Source organism: Lissotriton helveticus, chromosome 2_1, assembly GCF_964261635.1.
Source record: "Lissotriton helveticus chromosome 2_1, aLisHel1.1, whole genome shotgun sequence".
Classification (NCBI taxonomy): Eukaryota; Metazoa; Chordata; class Amphibia; order Caudata; family Salamandridae; genus Lissotriton; species Lissotriton helveticus.
In genome coordinates, this window is record NC_136059.1 from 1,337,487,748 (window position 1) to 1,337,505,308 (window position 17,561).

At 44.8% G+C, this 17,561-nt stretch overlaps 1 protein-coding gene across 7 annotated transcripts in view; it reads left to right on the forward strand.

Moving 5' to 3' along the window:
• YTHDC1 (YTH N6-methyladenosine RNA binding protein C1) overlaps positions 1 to 17,561 on the forward strand; it is a 162,618-nt gene that overhangs the window by 89,278 nt on the left and 55,779 nt on the right. For all 7 annotated transcript variants that reach the window (XM_078676260.1, XM_078676262.1, XM_078676263.1 and 4 more), the window contains 4 exons: positions 3,251 to 3,330; positions 8,658 to 8,694; positions 14,546 to 14,585; positions 14,674 to 14,736. In XM_078676260.1, coding sequence (XP_078532386.1) covers positions 3,251 to 3,330; positions 8,658 to 8,694; positions 14,546 to 14,585; positions 14,674 to 14,736 — 220 coding nt within the window. The remainder of the gene's footprint in view (positions 1 to 3,250; positions 3,331 to 8,657; positions 8,695 to 14,545; positions 14,586 to 14,673; positions 14,737 to 17,561) is intronic.

A 17,561-nucleotide genomic window follows, 5' to 3' on the forward strand; every position in this document is an offset into this window, starting at 1 on the left:
ATGATGCCTCGTATTGGGGAGCATTTTTTATTAAGTTATTTTGTATTCAAGAGGAGCATTATTGGGACTGTTGAAAATAGTTTCACCGTGATGTGTTTAAACCTATTACCAAATGTTCTCAAAGCGGGTTGCAACAGTGAATACACACATCTTGCTGAGCTTCTGAAAAGAATAGGTTTTTCCCAGAGGTGGTCAAGTAGGCCATGGAGACCAGGCAACAAACCAAAAAGAATGTCTGTTGCTGTGTCTGTACGACCCTTCCAGATGCTGTCAGTGCCTGTGGACTGAGTTAGAGGATCGACACGGTGATTGATCACTGCATTATGAACTTAACAGCTTTGACCTGCAAAATGAGGGTTAAACATGCAGAATTGGAGAAGTCTTACAAGAACTGCTAAGCCTTTCATCCAAGCCCTTCCCTTGTAGCCATTTTGAATTCAGATAATTCTTATGCTAAAGACTGTTGCATATGTGTTTTGACGAGATGCAGCCTTGGGTTAAGTTTCCAATTCATGGATATGTCGGTGGTAGGTTAAAAAAAAAAAGCGGCACAAGAACCCCAATTTCTTTGAGCTAAAAAAAGGACTTTGAAAGGTAGGAGGAAACCTGTCATAGCCCCCTAATATGGACTGAGCACCAAGATGTCTTGACGTTTTAAGCTAACAGGTTTTCCACAGCACAAAAGTATTTTCACATGAAGTTTTTTCACCTTGTTTTGCAATGGACTGCAAAATATACTTAAACACCACAACACCTCGAGCCTTCTGGGGCCTCCCTTTATGCAAGGCTTACAGCTTAAAACCATTAGTTGGACTTTTTAATGAACTTTTACTGTCATATTTTATACCGGTCGTAAGTGCACTCTCAAATCAACAGGAAAGCGGTATGTTTCTTCTTTACACCAGCTTTTATTCTCTTAATCTGAACTTGATATTAATGCCTCTGCTTTGTATCTTCTGATTATTAAGTCGGCTAAATAAATTTCTTGGGTGCAGTTGGCATTTGTGTGGGGAGGAGGGAATCTGATGTCAGCCATGCAACCAAATTAATAATCTGCATTAGCTTGTTCTAGTGTTCAGTTCATTGAGTATAGTCAGTTTTCGCTAGGCATGTACTGAATTATCATGTTCATTGAAGTCCTTTATCATAGGGGAGCCTTTAATCAGTAGCACTGGTAGCCATTCCAAAAACGGTTCTAGACAAATGCCACACGTTTATTTTTATTGCAAAATGTAACTGTATGAACGCACAGTATTTATTTCTTTACTCTTCATGCACACAGAAATATAACCTCCATAACAAAGTAGAAAGGATTGCTGCATAGCATTTGTTTGTATGCGAGTTGCAAGTTGTAATAAGTTTTCTTAATCTACCCCTACATAGTGTTCTAATTATTTTCTCCTGTCATATATTCTGTATAACTTAGTCACCCAATGAACACATTAACTTGTCCAGTCAATTCAGCAAAGTGTTTTGCAGTGACAGTGCAATACTGAAATACTTTAAAACATACCTTTTGCAACAAATAGGGTTTAGCTCGAGATTTGGTCTTTGTTCATAAGTTAATGCTATTGCATTAGCTGAGTACTTTGGCTACGTTGATTCCCACAACTCAGCAATTGGCCAAATCAAAATAAGTGTGTGCTTTTTTTGCCAAAAATGTGTGTGATTGCTAGAGTTCTTTGTAGCTAGTTAACATAATAGAACGTGCATTTGTAAAGCGCACATTTACCCAAGGATATCTTGGCACTGAATAATAGATGTTTGTTACCTAGCTCAATGGTACTGTTTTCATCGCCATCAGAAGGATGAACTGCTGCGTATACCCACCAGGGTTTGAATCTGTGACCATGAGTTCTAACACAGGCCCCCTGCTGTGGTTGCATTAATTCACTAAGCCACCAGACTGGCTTTCCACAAACGCACATGAGGCAATCTGATTAGATTTGTCTGCACTTTGGTGGTTGTTTGAAAGTGTCTGAATAGTTAGTAATGTGCCTGGAGAACAGCATGTGGTATTAGACAGTAATGTGGTTTTCTTATTGCTCTGGTAAATTGTAAATCTAAATGTACAAGTAGTGCTTCATAATCTGTACTTAGTTCCTAGTATTAATCCACAGTTTGCCTTTTTAAACTTGTTCCGATGATTGCAGTTGCTATTGTACCATTACCTCTTTCTTTGAGGTCATCTCCCTAGCAAGATCTATACATAAATATAGCACAGTGGCAGTCTGCAAATGTAGTGCATGGTTTAACTTTAAGTTCTAAATGCATTTATTTTCGCAGTGTAGTTCGGTCAGAACGAGGTCAAAATTTCATAGAGGAAGAGTCCCAATGCACAGAGTAAATGCATTTGAATGCTCCCCGCTTTTTTGTTGGGCTATGACGATTTCCTAAGTGACAGACACTGTTTTAAATAATCACAGCATAGCTTCTAAGTGTGTTTCATAGGGATATAGGTGATCGGATAGTTCTACCTGGTTGTGACACTGAGATAATTGTTCTTTTAAGTTGGAAGCAGAATGAGCTAGTTTAGGTGGTACAGCAAGTATTGATTTTGACAAATTGGCTAATTTCCGCAGGTGCCACTTTCTCCACAGGTAACTGATTCTAGGTCGTAATTCTTAAGAAATACAAACAATATAATATTCCTATTCCACAGTGTTATACTCAATAGATTTACTATTCCAACATCAGTCCTCGCATTTTGGAGAAAGACTTGGAATACATTTCAGTAATAATTCACTCGGTGTGTACAATTTGAATATGATTATAAGGCATGCTTTTAGTGTCTGACAAGTTTTTTTGTCTACTCCATCAGTTTATCGTGTGATTCTCTCGGGTCATTCCTTTGAATAATATTTGTCTGGTAATTTCTGTTAGAATTTGCACTTTGCTGGAAAGCCCTTTGCTGAAAATCTCTTTGCTGAAAATCTCTGGGATTACAATCCATTAAAGTTTTTAAGTTGTTATTGGAAACATTTAACATGTGGCATTATTGTTGGAATGTTCTGATTTTGAATGATTTAAGACTCCTATGTGATAAAAGATCTCAAAATATGCTTAGTAGAAAAGATACTTTTTGTAAACATTGTAAACACTTTGAGGAAGAACCTGGCAGGAAATATGCTGAAAGAGCAGCGTAGCAAACCCTATATTTAATGTGTGGGTTATTATAGTAGGTGGTGTCTTTTTATGTATTGTGAAACTATTTATGCACAGGCTCACTTCCAATGTCTAATTTATATAGGCATCGACCCGAAGAGTACGATATCCATAACCGAAAGAAACCAAGGATTGACTATCCCCCTGACTTTCACCAGAGGCCAGGTTAATATCTTTATAATTATGAAGATAACATGTTTAAAAAGCATGATTTGAGTAGTTTCATTGTGTATGTGGGGGATATTTTTTTGCCATGCTTTACTGTATAATTGCCTTTCTCAAGATCATGTTGAATTGAGTTAGTGATGATGAATTTCTAAACTGATATTTAGCCTACCATGGCTACATCTTTATTGATTTTAAACTATCCTATTTTAGATGGTTGTGGGAATGGATTTGATTCTGACGTGGGAAGATGCAATCCACCTACTTTGCTTTCACTCTGCTTCAGAAAAGAAGCTGTGAATGGATTTAAGCCAGTGGAACTTGCCCCCTTTCTTAGCCTCCCCATCTAAATATCATTGGACTTTAGCTCTATTCCTGTCCGACTCTACAGTATTTTAACCTTCTTTCAGTCCTTGATCCAACCTCAAACCTTGCCACATGTTTTGGGTGTTTAACTGCTTGTTCTCACCTAATCATTAATTTGGTTGATATAAGGACTGCTACCTGCTCAGTCCCTTGAGTTTAGATGGATTATGCTATACATTTATTCACTCGAACTTATGGTGTGCTGTGATAAAAAAAAATTCAGATGTTCACTACAATGCACTTATCATTGCTTACCTCCGGATCTCTGAGTTCACATTGATCTTCAACTGCCCAACGTATCTCTCAGTTTATTAGTGCAGTTGATTGGCGTGGACTTTGGGGATAGTTTGAGGAATATTTCTGGAAAATAAGTGATTGCCTTAATTGAATCGAGGAAATATCCCCATTCAGTTTGGGTTTGTTTCTCTTAAAAAAATATTAATCCCGTTTTTTCAGAGCTGGATATAGTTACATTTGTCAATACTGACCTCTCCTCCATAATAGTTACAGGGGATGTTCATTCACTTCATAACTGCCTTGGCCAGTCAGAAGCTGTTGCTTCAGGTTGAACAAGGGACACTGAGAAGTGCATAGGACACTCGTCACTGCTGAGTATAGTGTTAGTTCCATTGTCCCCACCTCTATTGGTATATTGCTTTTTGCAAGCTATGGGATTAACTTTTTGATCTTATTCCATTGGTCCGCTCTAAACCACACACAGTATCCGTAGATAAAATGACGTTTACAGAATGCAAAGATGCTGCTTAACAGGCCTCCCAAATTTAGAAAAAATGTTTTGACAAAAACACAAGTCATGAGGATTCTGCAGTAATTACTTACGTCATTTGTCACAACATCCAAGGTAGTTGACCTATTTAATGACGGCCAGGCTGAACAGGCACAATATTTGTGGAGATGTAGTGTTGTACATGCAGACCAAGATCCTGCTAAAAACACCATTACTTGAACAATGTGAGGTTTGGGGTAGTGACAGATTCCTTTTTAATAGACCGGGAGCAGCTTCTGGAATAGTAGTATGCCAGCTGCCTTTGGTTTGAAACCGAACCCCCCACATCAGTTTTAGCTTTTGGTGACCAGATTGACTAATACCGTGGTTCCCAAACTGTGCGCCGCGGCACCCTGGTGCACCGTTATGAGTTGTCAGGGGCACCGCGGCACGATGTGGGAAATTGCAGTGGCAGCGCTAGAAATTTAGAAATGACACCTGCATAATCGTGTTAACTCCGTCGCTTTAAGGAAACAGGAATGGAAAGAAAGGGTAGTCTGATCTTTAAGCAGCATGCAGAGTGGAGCTGCAGGGGCTCTTGGAAGGGGTGAAACAACAGCAAGGCCTCATTAGCATGCAAATGGTCTTTTAAAGACCTGTGAAGTGCTCGGGTGAGGCTGCTTTTGTGCCTAGGAGGTCTTATCCCCAGGCTGCCACACACGACTGGGGGAGTGGAGAGGGGGGGCTGAAGCCCTTTGAGTTCAGTGGGTGTTGCGCGCCTGAGTCTGAGGGCACAAAAAGAACAGGCATGGAGATAATGGATAGAGGGCACGAAGGGAGCAGACATGGAAGAAAGGGGCTGTCTCAGGCAGTCTCAGGGCACGAAGGGAGAAGGCATGTAGGAAAGGGGCAGTCTCAGGGCATGAAGGGAGCAGGCATGGAGGAAAGGGGCCGTCTCAGGGCACGTAGGGAGAAGGCTTGGAGGAAAGGGGCAGTCTCGGGGCACGAAGGGAGCAGGCATGGAGGAAAGGGGCAGTCTCAGGGCACGAATGGAGCAGGCATGGAGGAAAAAGGCAGTCTCAGGGCATGAAGGGAGCTGGCATGGAGGAAAGGGGCAGTCTCAGGGCACGAAGGGAGAAGGCATGGAGGAAAGGGGCAGTCTCAGGGCACGAAGGGAGCAGGCATGGAGGAAAGGGGTAGTCTCAGGGCACGAAGGGAGCAGGCGTGGAGGAAAGGGGCAGTCTCAGGGCACGAAGGGAGAAGGTTATGGAGGAAAGGGGCAGTCTCAGGGCACGAAGTGAGAAGGCATGGAGGAAAAGGGGCAGTATCAGGGCACGAAGGGAGCAGGCATGGAGGAAAGGTGCAGTCTCAGGGCTCGAAGGGAGAAGGCATGGAGGAAAGGGGCAGTCTCAGGACACGAAGGGAGCAGGCATGGAGGAAATGGGCAGTCTCAGGGCACGAAGGGAGCAGGCTTGGAGGAAATGGGCAGTCTCAGGGCACGAAGGGAGCAGGCATGGAGGAAATGGGCAGTCTCAGGGCACGAAGGGAGAAGGCATGGAGGGAAGGGGCAGTCTCAGGGCACGAAGGCAGCAGGCATGGAGGAAATGGGCAGTATCAGGGCACGAAGGGAGCAGGCATGGAGGAAAGGGGCAGTATCAGGGCACGAAGGGAGCAGGCATGGAGGAAAGGGGCAGTCTCAGGGGACGAAGGGAGAAGGCATGGAGGAAAGGGGCAGTATCGGGGCACGAAGGGAGCAGGCATGGAGGAAAGGGGCAGTCTCAGGGCACGAAGGGAGAAGGCATGGAGGAAATGGGCAGTCTCAGGGCACGAAGGGAGCAGGCATGGAGGAAATGGGCAGTCTCAGGGCACGAAGGGAGAAGACATGGAGGGAAGGGGCAGTCTCAGGGCACGAAGGCAGCAGGCATGGATAGAAGGGGGAGTCAGAAGGCACGTATGGAGATGGCATAGACAGAAGGGATAGTCGGAGGTCACGAAGAAAGAAGGCATGCACAGAAGGGGCAGTCAGAGTGCAACAGGAAGTACTCCTGAGGTCGGGCTTACATCCCCACCTACCCGTCCACCGGTAAAAAAATGGGGGGAGCCACGGCCAACTGCCAATTAGGTCAAGGGAGCCACGGGTCAAAAAAGTTTGGGAACCACTGGACTAATCTCTTTGCTACCCTGGTGCAAAGCAGACAGCTTTTTGGTGAAAGGCCATACCACTGCCATGCATTCAGTGTCTGCTAGTGTGGGAGATTAGTTTCCTTGCACATATTCAGGAAATCACTGTTGCATTTGCATTAGCCAATCCCCAGTGGACCTTCATGTTAAGGCTGCTAATTTGGCAAAGCCACTCCTTGTGAGTGAATGGTTTCAGGAGATGTGATCCTGGTGTCCGGGCATTACTATCTCATATGATTTTCCACCTCCTCCAGATATTTATGTCGAGGTTTGTGGGTGCCAGAAAAAAGCTAATAGTAGAGGGTTTGCAGCTAGTGTGATTGAACTTGTAGATCCATTTCAACAACTTGCTAAGGAGTGTTTGCCAGTGTGAACCTTTGACATAGTCCTTTGCAGGAAAAACATGAAAAGAAAAAAACTGATTATGCAAATTTTAATAACATAATTTGAATATTAAGATCGCCGTAAATAACAATGTTTGTTGTCACCATATCTGCTGGTGTGTTCATACTTTGAGGAAATCTGATGAGCCTTTTCTTCGATGCCATTAGTGGTAAATGCTTTTCCTCCTGTGACTTAAATCATAGTGGAACCTCATCTTAATGCTGGTTCATTTCTTACCATTGTCTTTTTGAGCCTATTCAGAGGCTATGACCTGTCACGTAACATACCTTTAAGACCTATAAACTTGTGAAGAAAGTAAATGTCTGTAGGAAGCCGTTTTATTTGCATGTTTGCTATTCACTTTGCTTTCCAGGGTCAAAGTGACTTAGATTTTGATAGCTTAAACCATATTTCCTTCTTAACGTGCTATTGGATTTTTATTGAAATGTATTCATTGGTCAGCCTTATTGACCGTCTAGAGGAGGGGAGACAATGTGCAAAGACTGGCCATAAGTCGATTTCCACATGGATAGCCATGTATTAAGGAGTGCTTTGAGGTCAGTAGCTAGATAGCCATGTATTAAGGAGTGCTTTGAGGTCAGTAGCTAGAATCCACAAATAAACTGTACAAGGGGCTTATTGTCCCTGCACTTCCTTTATGGATAGTTTTTGCAGGAGATGATTGACATTGTCTACTTGATCTTTGAATACATTTGCAACAAACGGTCATCTGAACCCTGGATGACAGTCTGTATGCTTGATTAGTTGAGCACATAACTGGGTAGGAATTACTTCTGTTTGTGGCACCTCTTTTCAAATTTGTCAATTATGGCTTGAAGCGCCTTCAGGGTAGAAGAATATATAACGGTACTAATAGCTATTAAAAGGAAAAGTTGTATACCTTCAGTAATGTTGGTTCGGACCCATAAGCAGTTGCTTGTGCTGAATCTTTAAGCCCGTCCACCAAGAGTCAAAATCCCATGAACTTTTGATTTCTGGGCTGGAAAATTCTGGGTAATGTAGATAGGTGTTTTTTTTTAGTGCTCACGTTGTCAATCGCCAGCACAGCTATTGAATTAAATACTTTCCGTTGCATCCTAGTTGGGATGCCATCTTTCTTGTTGGGTGTTAAATAACGGTGGTAAGGCATGCAGAGAATGAACAGTTGGTCATGAGGTCTGCAGATTATCCTTCGATTTTAGTGCATTTAATCTGCTACATTATTTTAGATACTGGACAGTAGAATACAATTAATGTGAGTGAAGCCTTTAAAGCATCTGAAATGTTTTAGAAGCACCCCTGTAAGTGTTTAAAAAGCATCATGGTTTTCTTATGTTGAAGAAAAAAACAGGTGTGTGAAGTGCATTCTACCTTAAAAGAGGGGATAGTTGAGAATATATAATTTTCTAAAGTAACGCTGCATGGTAATAAATGGCAGGGCCATGTCTATGTTCCCCTCAAGATATCTTGCAGTTTAAACGGACAGCAAAATTACTGCACATCAATGCAAAGCAAATCTACATGTTTCACTGGCATTCAGATTTTGTAGAAAGGCATATAGCCAGTCATATCCCATAGGCAAAATGGCGTACTTTCTTGGAATTTTAAATTGATTTGTTGAAAGTGGCATGGCATTGTTAATTTTCAAAACTGCTTGATATTTGAACAGGGTATGTCAAGGATCCACGCTATCAAGAAGTAGACAGGTAAGTAATGTTTAATTGATTCAGGAATGTAGTCTAGTTAATATTTGTGAATGTATTATTTAATATTTGTGAATGTACAAATACAGTAAATGAAATGCTGCACTAGAGAATGAACATTTGTACAAAGTCTGAGTCAAATGTATATTTGGTGAAAAAAGGGTAAACGTGTAAATTACCAATCATGTGAAACTTGGTGGCAAGGAGAGCTGTGAACATTTTCTTAATGGAGAAGGAAAAGAAGGGACATCATAAGTTAAAATTACTCCTAACTATCCACAGTGGTTGAAATAGACAGATGGAAATGTGACATATGCTGCAAATTCAAGCAGTTTCAGGGAATTAGTAAAGCACATAGTGGGGAAACCATTTTAGCAGTAAAGGAATATGTAAAACTTGAGAAGATCTGGCGTCTCCGGGATATTGACGGGTCTACACTGGAGGACAGCTGGAGGATTGCAGAGGGGATACATTACGAATCTGCTAGTCTGAACACTGCGAAGACCCCGGTCTTTTCTTCCGCTGGTCAGGGTTGAAAGATGTGGCCTTATTTATTTTAGAAATCTGTTCTTCTAAAACAAATCTGTTAAGTCTTAGTTTACTCTTTAAAATACAGCGCATCCTCTTTGTTTTGTGTTTCCCAGATGGCCTTAGTGTCTTCTTTGCATTGATGTGCACATGCACAAGCACATGTGGCTTAGTGTATGTCAGATTTCATGGAACAGTCTGGATATCTGGACCCCCACCAAGCAGGTTTTCACCCGGGTCATTCAACAGAGTCAGTTATACTGGCAGTACTGGATGACCTACGTAGGAAGGCAGACTCTGGGATCCCACAGGCCTTGGTACTCCTGGATTTATCAGCCGCGTTTGACACGGTGGACCACAAGATACTGGGGGACCGTGTCAGGAGGGCTGGTATCCAGAGCCATGCCTTGGAGTGGATTACGTCCTTCCTGGAGGGCCGCACACAAGCACGTCTGGCTAATTTCACAGCATCCAGGCTGAACATCACTTGTGGGGTCCCTCAGGGCTCCTCCCTGTCCCCTCACTTAATCAATCTGTACCTCCTCCCTCTGATCAAGTCCCTTAAAAAACAGGAATGTAACTACATTCAACTACGCGGATGACTTACAACTCTCATTTACTATAGACAATTCTCCTGATTCCATCACTAATTTTTAGGAAACCATGTTACACATCCGCCATTGGATGGATCACAATCATTTGAAGCTCAATCCTGAGAAGACTGAGGTGCTACTGATAGGGGGCAGCCACGTCTTCTGGGGCCCTCACTATTGGCCAGCAGAGCTTGGGCCTTCCCCTAAACCTTCTACCTCTGTGAAAAGTCTGGGGGTAACAATAGACAGAGATTTATCTCTGAAAACCCAAATAGGGACTGTAGTTTCAACATGCTTCTTTCAATTACGAAAGATTTATAAGATCCATCACCTGCTCACTCATGCGGCACTGATACAGGTGGTGATAGGGCTGGTACTGTCTCACCTAGACTATGCTAACTCAGTTTACCTAGGGCTTCCTGCCTGTCTGATTAAGCGGCTTCAGCTGGTGCAGAACCAGGCTGCAAGATTGATTCATCAGCAACCTAGGTGGCACTCTGCCAGACTGCTTATAAAAAAGCTACACTGGCTTCCACTGCCTCAACGATCTGCTTTTAAAACAGCCTGCTTAATTTTCAAATCCTTAAACTGTCATGGTCCCATATTTATCAACAATTTGTTATCTAGATACACCCCTACTTGGGATCTTCGCTCTAAACATCTACACTTGTTAGTCATTCCGAAATTTAACCGGAAACGACAGGGTGGATGCCGTTTGGCATATCTGGCCCCACAGCTGTGGATCTCGCTTCCACTGGAGATCCGGTCTTGCACAGAACTACTGCAGTTCAGGAAACTTCTTAAAACATGGCTATTTAAACAAGCATACGAGTAAGCCCTGCCTCAGTATGCGACCAGTCCAGAATAGCGCCATGAAACCTTGGTCTACGTGCGCTCTATAAATCTGTTATAACATAACAAATTCATTCATTGGGTTACTCATGCATGATTTAATTGTGTCTACAGTCATATGATGATTATGCTATGAATTTCAGATGACACTTGGTCCGAGAGATATTGTTGACCTGTGCAATGTTCAGACCCCTCAGGATATAGCGGCATGGAATAGCAAATTTAGCGGCACAAAAATGGAAATTTAGCGGCACAAATATGGAAATTTAGCGGCAATTTTGCGGCATTTTATGTGGCCATTTTTCCTACAACAAACACAGATATCTTAGTTTTTTTAGTTATTTAACAACATGAAGCTATGTATATTTGGTTTCTTTACAATGTAGACACTTTGGGGCAGATTTACAAGCCCCTTGCGCTGCTTTTACGCCGCCGTTGCGTCACTTTTGTGACTTCATCTCCCAGATGCGTCACGTTGCAAAGCCCTGCGCCAGAAGAGGCGTACCATTGCAGGTCAGTTTGTGTCTTGCAATAGCCTTAGAGCTGGGTGCCACTGTACCTGCTGCACTAATGATGGCTATACCTATCGCCCCTTTTATTAGTAAGCACGTTAAATAGTACAGTGTATTTTGAACACAACCTGATATCCCACCGGATGCCCGTTCGACAGACCTAACCACTAGAGAAAGAGCAGTCAAAACCGCCAAGTGGTCACTTGTTACACAGTAGCGAACTGCATGTTGGTACTTGTAGTTTCGTTGCAAAATGTCAGCCTGCAAATCGTCTCCGATTTAAAAGCGGGGACTGGTTGGAGTTGACACCCATGACATGGGGCCACTTGACGCCCGTGTTAAATTTCTCGCCTCTAGGATTTTTCCCATGGCTCACTCCCAGGGGGAAATGGTCTGCAATAGGTGAGCTCAACCCTCAGACTTCATCCCTTGTCCAGCGCGCCTCTGCAGATACCCCGTCCCGTGTGCGCCTTAGCTCTCTCGGCTGAGTGGTTCTGTCTGTTTATCTTGAGGAACAGACATCTCTGCACGGCGCTCCGTCTCCAAGCCAGCGAATAGGGTGACCAACTGGCATTGGTGCAAATTCAGGACGGTGAGTGTAAAAATTCAGGACAAAGGGTCAAAATTCAGGACACAAATTCAGGACAGGAGCTCAAAATTCAGGACAATAGGTACGTTTTACAGACACATCAGAGGTCGCGCAATAGTATATAAGTAAGCCCAGCCATTTCCAAACATATTCAACCGTTTGCAAACCTATCCATCATGTATCCTTCCATCTATCATTTCTTTCATCCATCCCTTCATCCATCCCCTCATCCATCCTTTCACTCATCTCCATTATCCATCCACCCTTTCACCCTATCCATCTGTACACTTATCCATCCACTCTTCATCCCATCCATCCATTCACTCATCCATTCAGCCATTTACCCTTTCACCAATCCAGCCATCCTTTCACTTACTAATCCTTCCACCCATCCACTATTTTAGTCATCCATCCTCCCTTTCTCTCTCCATCGACCCTTTCACTTAGCCATCCTTCCTTCCATCCATCCTTTCACCCACCCATCATCCGTCCATCCATCCATCCATCTGTCCTTCCCCTCATCATCCATCCTTCCCCTCATCACCCATCCATCCTTTTCCCTCATCATCCATCCATCCTTTGCCCTCATCATCCATCCATCCATCTACCCACCCACTCTTCATCCATCCATCCATCCTTCCCCTCATCATCCATCCATCCTTTCACCCACCCCCTCATCATCCATCCATTCCCTCATCATCCATCCATCCACCCTTCCCCTCATCATCCATCCATCCTTTCACCCACCCATCCATCCATCCTTCCCCTCTATCCATCCCCTCATCCATCCATCCTTCCTCTCATCCATCCTTCCCTTCATCCATCCATCCTTCCCCTCATCCATCCTTCCTTTCATCCATCATCCATCCTTCCCCTCACCCATCCATCCATCCATCCTTCTCCTCATCCATCCATCCTTCCCCTCCATCCATCCATCCTTCCCCTCCATCCATCCATCCTTCCCCTCATCCATCCATCCTTCCCCTCCATCCATCCATCCATCTCCTCATTCATCATCCTTCCCCTCATCCATCTTTCCCCTCATCCATCATCCAGCTACCCTTCCACCCATACATCCAGCTATTTAAATTTTCTCTCCATCCTTCTCCTCTCATCAATCCATCCATCCTCTCTCATTATCCATTTATTCAATCTTTCATTCATCCATTCACCCCATATCCTGGAGTACTGAAAGGTGCCATTGCTTGTTTGCCTTCTATGGCCTGTAGTCCTTTTTTTAAATCGGAAAATTGATACTCTGCTAATTCTTTAATCTATAGAATAAAACCATGATTTCATAGTATGCTCATGCAGAGCCCAGCGTTTTTGCACTAAACTTCAGCTTTAAGGAGAAGCTTGCTACGATCCAATGCTAAAAATCGTACATGGATGGAGCACTTAGTGCAACATCTTTAAAGCAAGGTCAGACATTTTGCTAATACAATTCACATTAGAGTAGAGGTGCAAGCACATAGACAGTTCCAGGTGTGCATGCTGCAGATAATCTCTCAGCAATGCAAGATTCGAGTTAAAAAAAAATATATTAACAGATTTAAGGTAGCGTGTCTTTTGTTTTCAATTTAAATTGTTCTCCGTTTCTTTCCCAAATTGACTTGTTGACTGTGTTTAAAAACAATTTGCCAGGTCAGTAAATGAGCCTTCTCACAGGCCTAAGACTCGAAGTTCCTATTCCTGTCACTGCAAACCCTTTCACATTACACTCGAAGGAGAACTGCTCTGTCCGATCCCTGCTCCATCCTCTGTGACAACAACCCACCCCCCCATCCCTCCTGTTGATGTGCAAGGTGAGGGCTCCCATTGTCATTCTTGTGGGCCAGGAAGAGGTGCGAACGAGCGCAGTCCCGGGCAGCTCTGAATGACAGAGCCTAGACCTTCACACTGCCAGCTGCAGCCGAGCTGCTTTAACCCTCTGACCCCAGTGTCTGTAGATCATCTACAGGTGTGGGGCAACCGGTGCATGTCTTTGGATAAAGCAGACCCCCAGGATATAGCGAAAAATGCAGCGATTTCTACAAAAATGCCGATTTCGCGGGCATTTTTGTAAAAATCGCGGCATTTTTTTAAAAGTGCCGATTTCGCGGCAAATCGCGATATCCTGGGGGGTCTGAATGTTGCACAAATCAAGTCTCTCCTCAAAGTTCTCATGCATCTGAGTCCAAAAATAGGTGGGAAACACATCTCAATACTTAATTTGGAAATCCGGTGTCAGAGCCCAAGAAATACAGTTGTGGTTGGAGGTCTCTGCTTAAGTGAAGTTATGCAGGCTTAGAAATTTTGAGTTTCCTTATTTGGGGAGCTGTAGCAGGTCTACTATGAGCTCTGTCATACTTTTTTGTCAAGATCGATAATTCAGCTCTGCAATGTGATGAACAAAAGCAAATGGGACTATTTCAGCACTTCAGTGCTATTGTAAATACTGTTTTGATTTTAAAGCAATCTGAAAAGGCTCAAAGTGCCTCACAGAGAATTGAAGGAATTTTTATTAACAAGTTATGTAGTGATGTTTCTTCTGTCAGTAGTCTCAGAGCTCAGCATAGAAAGGGATTTGATGTGCCTTGAATTCTCAGACAGAGTGTAGCTCCCTAAATGTGAAGTGTCAGAATGAGGCAAAGTAAAATTAAGGTCTACAGTTTCTTACTTAAGATCATTTGGCTTGCATGGTGGTGGTGGACAGAAGTCCAAATTAAATTAAAATTCATTACAGCTAGGATTCTAGTGACAGTTGCACACTTTTAATTAACATTTCTTATTCTCTGCAGACGATTTACTGGAGTCCGACGAGATGTGTTCCTGAATGGGGTAAGACATAGGTTCCAAATTTCAATTGTGCATTGTTTTAATTTTGTTGCTCTTATATTGTACTGAACTTCATCTGTTTACATTTTAGTCTTACAATGATTATGTGAGGGAATTTCAGAACATGGGCCCACCTCCACCATGGCAAGGAATGGTGCGTATTATAATCCTGAATAATTTCACTTCTGCATCAGAGGATTTTGAGTCTACAGTGTTTGTGTTAATTAGCAGTATTTTTCAGGTTGAAATTGTGTTCCTCCTAGAATTGATTACAAAGCCATATCGAAACTACCCTTGGCGTCAATACTGGGGTTGATGACAAGTGTCAGACCTGTAGCTCCAAAGGGTTGAGGCCAACAAAACGTAAGAGTTGGCTTGGATGAGGGCAGCGACCTGCACTCGTGATACATAAGGTGTTAACAGATGTCTGCTCCAATACCGCATTCATGCCATCAGCGTGGGCTTCAGGTTTACTAGTCTTCCACAATTGATGTGTGCCTCTGAGCAGTACATTGTGGGGTTTCATGGTTGGTTTGCTCACTGGCAAATTTCAGTGGCTTTGTAACCAAAGTTTTGCAGCGTGAATCTTTCTGGATTCACTATGCTGTGCATTATTCCGCGGTCTTGTGGTTGGGTCCGGATTCGTAGTCTTTTCTTTTTTTTTTTTTTCTTAGCCCAGGTGGGCGTCGGCGTCACACCCCCTTGGGTGTATTTCCGGGGACGACGGCATGCTTCCTGCGGAAGCTCCCACTCTTGGGCGCCATCTTCAGATTCTTTTTTTCCGCGGTCGGGTCTGGATCGTTCCCGTTTGGGCTCCAGACATTTTTGGAGAAAGAAGAAAGAAAATACAGAAAAGACGAGGAGAAGTCATCTGAAGACTCCAGGGGACTTCATCGACGCAAAGTCGTCAAGGAAAAGGCGTTTTTCATCGAGATCATCGACCGTCTACGAACACGCGACCAGAAAGGCCCTGGACGCTCGATGATGGACAACACGCCGTTCAAGTTCTGCCGTAACTGCCACCACAAGTACGCGCAGAAGGACCAGCACCCGGTATGCAACCTTTGCCTACCGGTGAACTACGAAAGTGGGGACTGCAACGCCTGCTCCGCCTTCGCCCCGAAGACCCTTCGTGTGAGAGAGAGGCAGAGGGTAGCACACGCCACCCTGCAGGGGAAGGCCCCGACTCCGTCCCTCTACGAGCTGGGGATGTCCTCCGAGGAAGAAGACAACGCTGCCGCCGAAGACGACAGCTACACGGTCGTAGAGACCGATTACACGAAGACTTCTGACAAGGTAGGAGACTCTTCGGCCCCCAAGAACCCGAGAGACTCTGAGTCTAGAAAAATCGAGGGCAAGACCCCGAAAGCGCCGACGCCAAAAAAGGCGGCGTCCGCGACTACTCCAAGGCCCAGCGGATCCTCCGAGAAGGAGAGCTGCTGATCAGCAGAAAACGTCGAAAATCGTCCCCGAAAAGGATCGATCGACGCCGAGGGAGAAAGACCCAAAACTGACGACGACGACCAGAGACCCAAAATCCGGTTCGACGTCGAAAACTTGGACACCAAAAGGTACGGCGACGAGCCATCCGCCGAAAAGAACGGCCGACCCATCCGACGCGGAACACGCGGCCGAGATGGAGAAGAAGAGAAGGCGCCTCGAGGCTGAAATGGAGAAAATCATGCAGCGGAAGAAAGATTTCGATGCAAAGATGAAAGCCTTCACGATCCCTCACAAGACCAAGCCACCAGTGGTGGAGGCGGTCGAGGAGGAGGAGGAGATCGCCGAAGTCGCCGAGGAACAAGACCAGGACGTCGAGGTGATCGACGACCATGAGGAGTACGAGAATCCCTACGATAGTTACAACTATGGGGAGGAAGAGGAAAGCAGGACGGACACAGAGTCGGCACCCTCTGACCTACAGGAGGTAGATTACATAGATGTTGACAGCGACAGCCCGGAGGAGGTGGTCGACACTTACCCCTCGAGGCCCTCGCCGCCGGACGACATCGGGGCCTACAACTCGGTGATACAATCTGCCGCAGCAGCTTTCAAGCTCAAGCTCGACGAAGAGAAGCAGAAAGCAGACTTCCTTCTAGAAACATTGCTCCCAACACAAACGAGGAGCCAGTTCCTTCCAATGCTCGAAAGCGTCTTGGCTCAGGGGAAGGAAGCATTCAGGGAGCCCGCAACATGCAAGGCAGTAACTCCCAGAACTGAGAAGAAGTACAAGCATTCCACAAAGGACCCGGCCTACATTCAGGGCAAGGTCTCCGCAGACTCCATTATCACGGCCACAGCAAGGAGGAGGGCTAACGTACCCACTACCTCGGGCCCGCCACCGGATAAGGAGAGCAAAAGGATGGATCTGGTGGGCAGAAGGATCGAACGGAATGCCGCGACCCACTGGCGCATGGCTAATTCCAACACCCTGATAAACAGGCACATGTACCAGATCATGGAGGGGCTGGGGTAGTTGGTGAAGGACCTGCCCCAGGATGCCAGGCAGAAGGCCGAAAAGCTGGTTGAAGAGGGGAAAAACGCGGCAAATTCTTGCCTTAAGACGGCCCTGGATGGGGCAGACACCGCCAGCAGGCTCATGATGATGGGCGTCACGGAAAGGAGGCACGCCTGGCTCAGGATCTCAGGTTTCAAACCGGAGGTGCAACACAGCATCATGAACACACCGTTCAACGGCAACACGCTTTTCGGAACAACAGTTGATGAAACGCTCAGTCAACTGAAAAAAGATAACGAAACTGCAAGATCCATGGGAGCATTGCAGTTCAGAGGGAACAAGAGGGGCACCCCGTCACGGAGGCCCGGCGGGAGAGGCGGAAACCAGCTAGGTACATCACACCAGGCTTTCCAGCAAACGCACCAGGCAGACTCGCAGGCTCAGCATGGTCAACAGAAGCAGTCCTGGCAGTACCAACAAAGAGGCCAGTCCTTTCGAGGGAGAAATGGACGGGGACAAAA